The sequence below is a fragment of the Haliaeetus leucocephalus genome, unplaced genomic scaffold, assembly GCF_000737465.1.
Source record: "Haliaeetus leucocephalus isolate CR32 unplaced genomic scaffold, Haliaeetus_leucocephalus-4.0 Scaffold136, whole genome shotgun sequence".
NCBI classification, from domain to species: domain Eukaryota; kingdom Metazoa; phylum Chordata; class Aves; order Accipitriformes; family Accipitridae; genus Haliaeetus; species Haliaeetus leucocephalus.
In genome coordinates, this window is record NW_010972572.1 from 2909905 (window position 1) to 2911971 (window position 2067).

The following is a 2067-nucleotide window of genomic DNA, read 5'->3' on the forward strand; positions in this document are numbered from 1 at the left end:
GGGGGGACCCGGCCTGCCACGTCCACCTGCGCTTCTTCCTCTGCTCCCTCTACGCGCCCATGTGCACCGACCAGGTGAGCGCCAGCATCCCCGCCTGCCGCCCCATGTGCGAGCAGGCCCGCCACAAGTGCGTCCCCATCATGGAGCAGTTCAATTTCGGCTGGCCCGAGTCGCTCGACTGCGGCAAGCTGCCCACCAAGAACGACCCCAACGCCCTCTGCATGGAGGCCCCAGAGAACGCCTCGGCTGCTGAGCCCCACAAGGGCCAGGGCATGCTGCCCGTGGCCCCCCGGCCCTGGCCACCGGGCACCGCCGAGGGCCGGGGACCCAACGGCCTGGGGGCCTGTGACAACCCCGAGAAGTTCCAGTACGTGGAGAAGAGCCTCTCCTGCGCACCCAGGTGCTCCCCCGGGGTGGACGTCTACTGGTCCCGGGAGGACAAGGACTTTGCCTTCATCTGGATGGCTGTCTGGTCCACCCTCTGCTTCGTCTCCACCGCCTTCACCGTCCTCACCTTCCTGCTTGACCCCCACCGCTTCCAGTACCCCGAGAGGCCCATCATCTTCCTCTCCATGTGCTACAACGTCTACTCTGTGGCCTTCATCATCCGCTCGGTGGCAGGGGCCGAGAACATTGCCTGCGACCGGGAGAATGGCGAGCTCTACATCATCCAGGAGGGGCTGGAGAGCACGGGCTGCACCATCGTCTTCCTCATCCTCTACTACTTTGGCATGGCCAGCTCGCTCTGGTGGGTCATCCTCACCCTCACCTGGTTCCTGGCTGCTGGGAAGAAGTGGGGACATGAGGCCATTGAGGCCCACAGCAGCTACTTCCACATGGCTGCCTGGGGCATCCCGGCCATGAAGACTATTGTCATCCTCACCATGCGGAAGGTGGCAGGGGATGAGCTCACGGGGCTGTGCTATGTGGGGAGCATGGATGTCAGTGCCCTGACCGGCTTCGTCCTCATCCCGCTCTCCTGCTACTTGGTCATCGGCACCTCCTTCATCCTCACGGGCTTCGTCGCCCTCTTCCACATCCGGAAGATCATGAAGACGGGTGGCACCAACACAGAGAAGCTGGAGAAGCTGATGGTGAAGATCGGGGTCTTCTCTATCCTCTACACCGTCCCGGCCACCTGTGTCATCGTCTGCTACTTCTACGAGCGGCTGAACGTGGATTACTGGAACCTCAGGGCCCTGGAGCGTGGCTGCCTGCACCTCCCTGGCCGGCGTGCTGCCAACTGCTCCTTGGAGGCCTCGGTGCCCACCGTGGCCATTTTTATGCTAAAGATTTTCATGTCGCTGGTGGTGGGCATCACCAGCGGGGTGTGGGTGTGGAGCTCCAAGACGCTGCAGACCTGGCAGAGCCTGTGCAACAGAAAGCTGAGCGTGAGGACGAGGGGCAAGCCCTGCAGCGGGGTGAGCTGTGGCGGGGTGCATTGCCACTACAAAGCCCCCACGGTCATGCTGCACATGACCAAGACAGACCCGTATCTGGACAACCCGACGCACGTCTAGAGTGGGGGCTGCCCCCTCCCTGGGGATGGCGCGCCGGGGGAAGCCGGCCTCACGGGTAAGGGGTGAGGGGATGCTGCTGGGGGCGAGGGCAGAGGCTGAGTGGCAGTGGGGACACACACTGGTTTGGGGTGGTGAGGCCCGTGGGACCCCCTCTGGCTCTGCTCGACCCTGACAAGTAGCTGCTTTTTCCTAGAGGTTGTTTTGTTGTTGTTGCTGTTGCCAAATCCAGTGACTCTTCTAACGCTTTCTTTGGGGGGTTGGCGGGGTCGGGGCAGGGAGGAGAATAATCCAGTCCGTGTTTATTTAATTCTGTAATTTATTTTAGAATTTTTTTTTTTTTTTAATCATTAGCTGCAAGGAATGGAAAAAACAATAAACCCTGGATGTGTTATTTCAGCCAAGCCTGGTGCTGTTTGGAGAAATTTGAGGGGGTCGAGAGTAGCCCCACAGGAGCCCCCCCAGCTCAGCGGGTTGGGGCCATGGTCCCCATGGCGGGTGCATGCTGGGGCCAGGGGACTCTCTTGATGGTGGAAAGAGGGTGAGAGTG

General features: G+C 61.1%; 1 protein-coding gene across 1 annotated transcript; it reads left to right on the plus strand.

The window, feature by feature from the left end:
• The first annotated feature begins 20 nt into the window (after nt 1–20).
• FZD9 (frizzled class receptor 9) lies at nt 21–1520 on the plus strand. Its single transcript, XM_010585946.1, has one exon. It carries the CDS (start codon nt 60–62, stop codon nt 1518–1520), a length of 1461 nt encoding a protein of 486 aa, XP_010584248.1. The 5' UTR covers nt 21–59.
• Nucleotides 1521–2067: the final 547 nt, after the last annotated feature.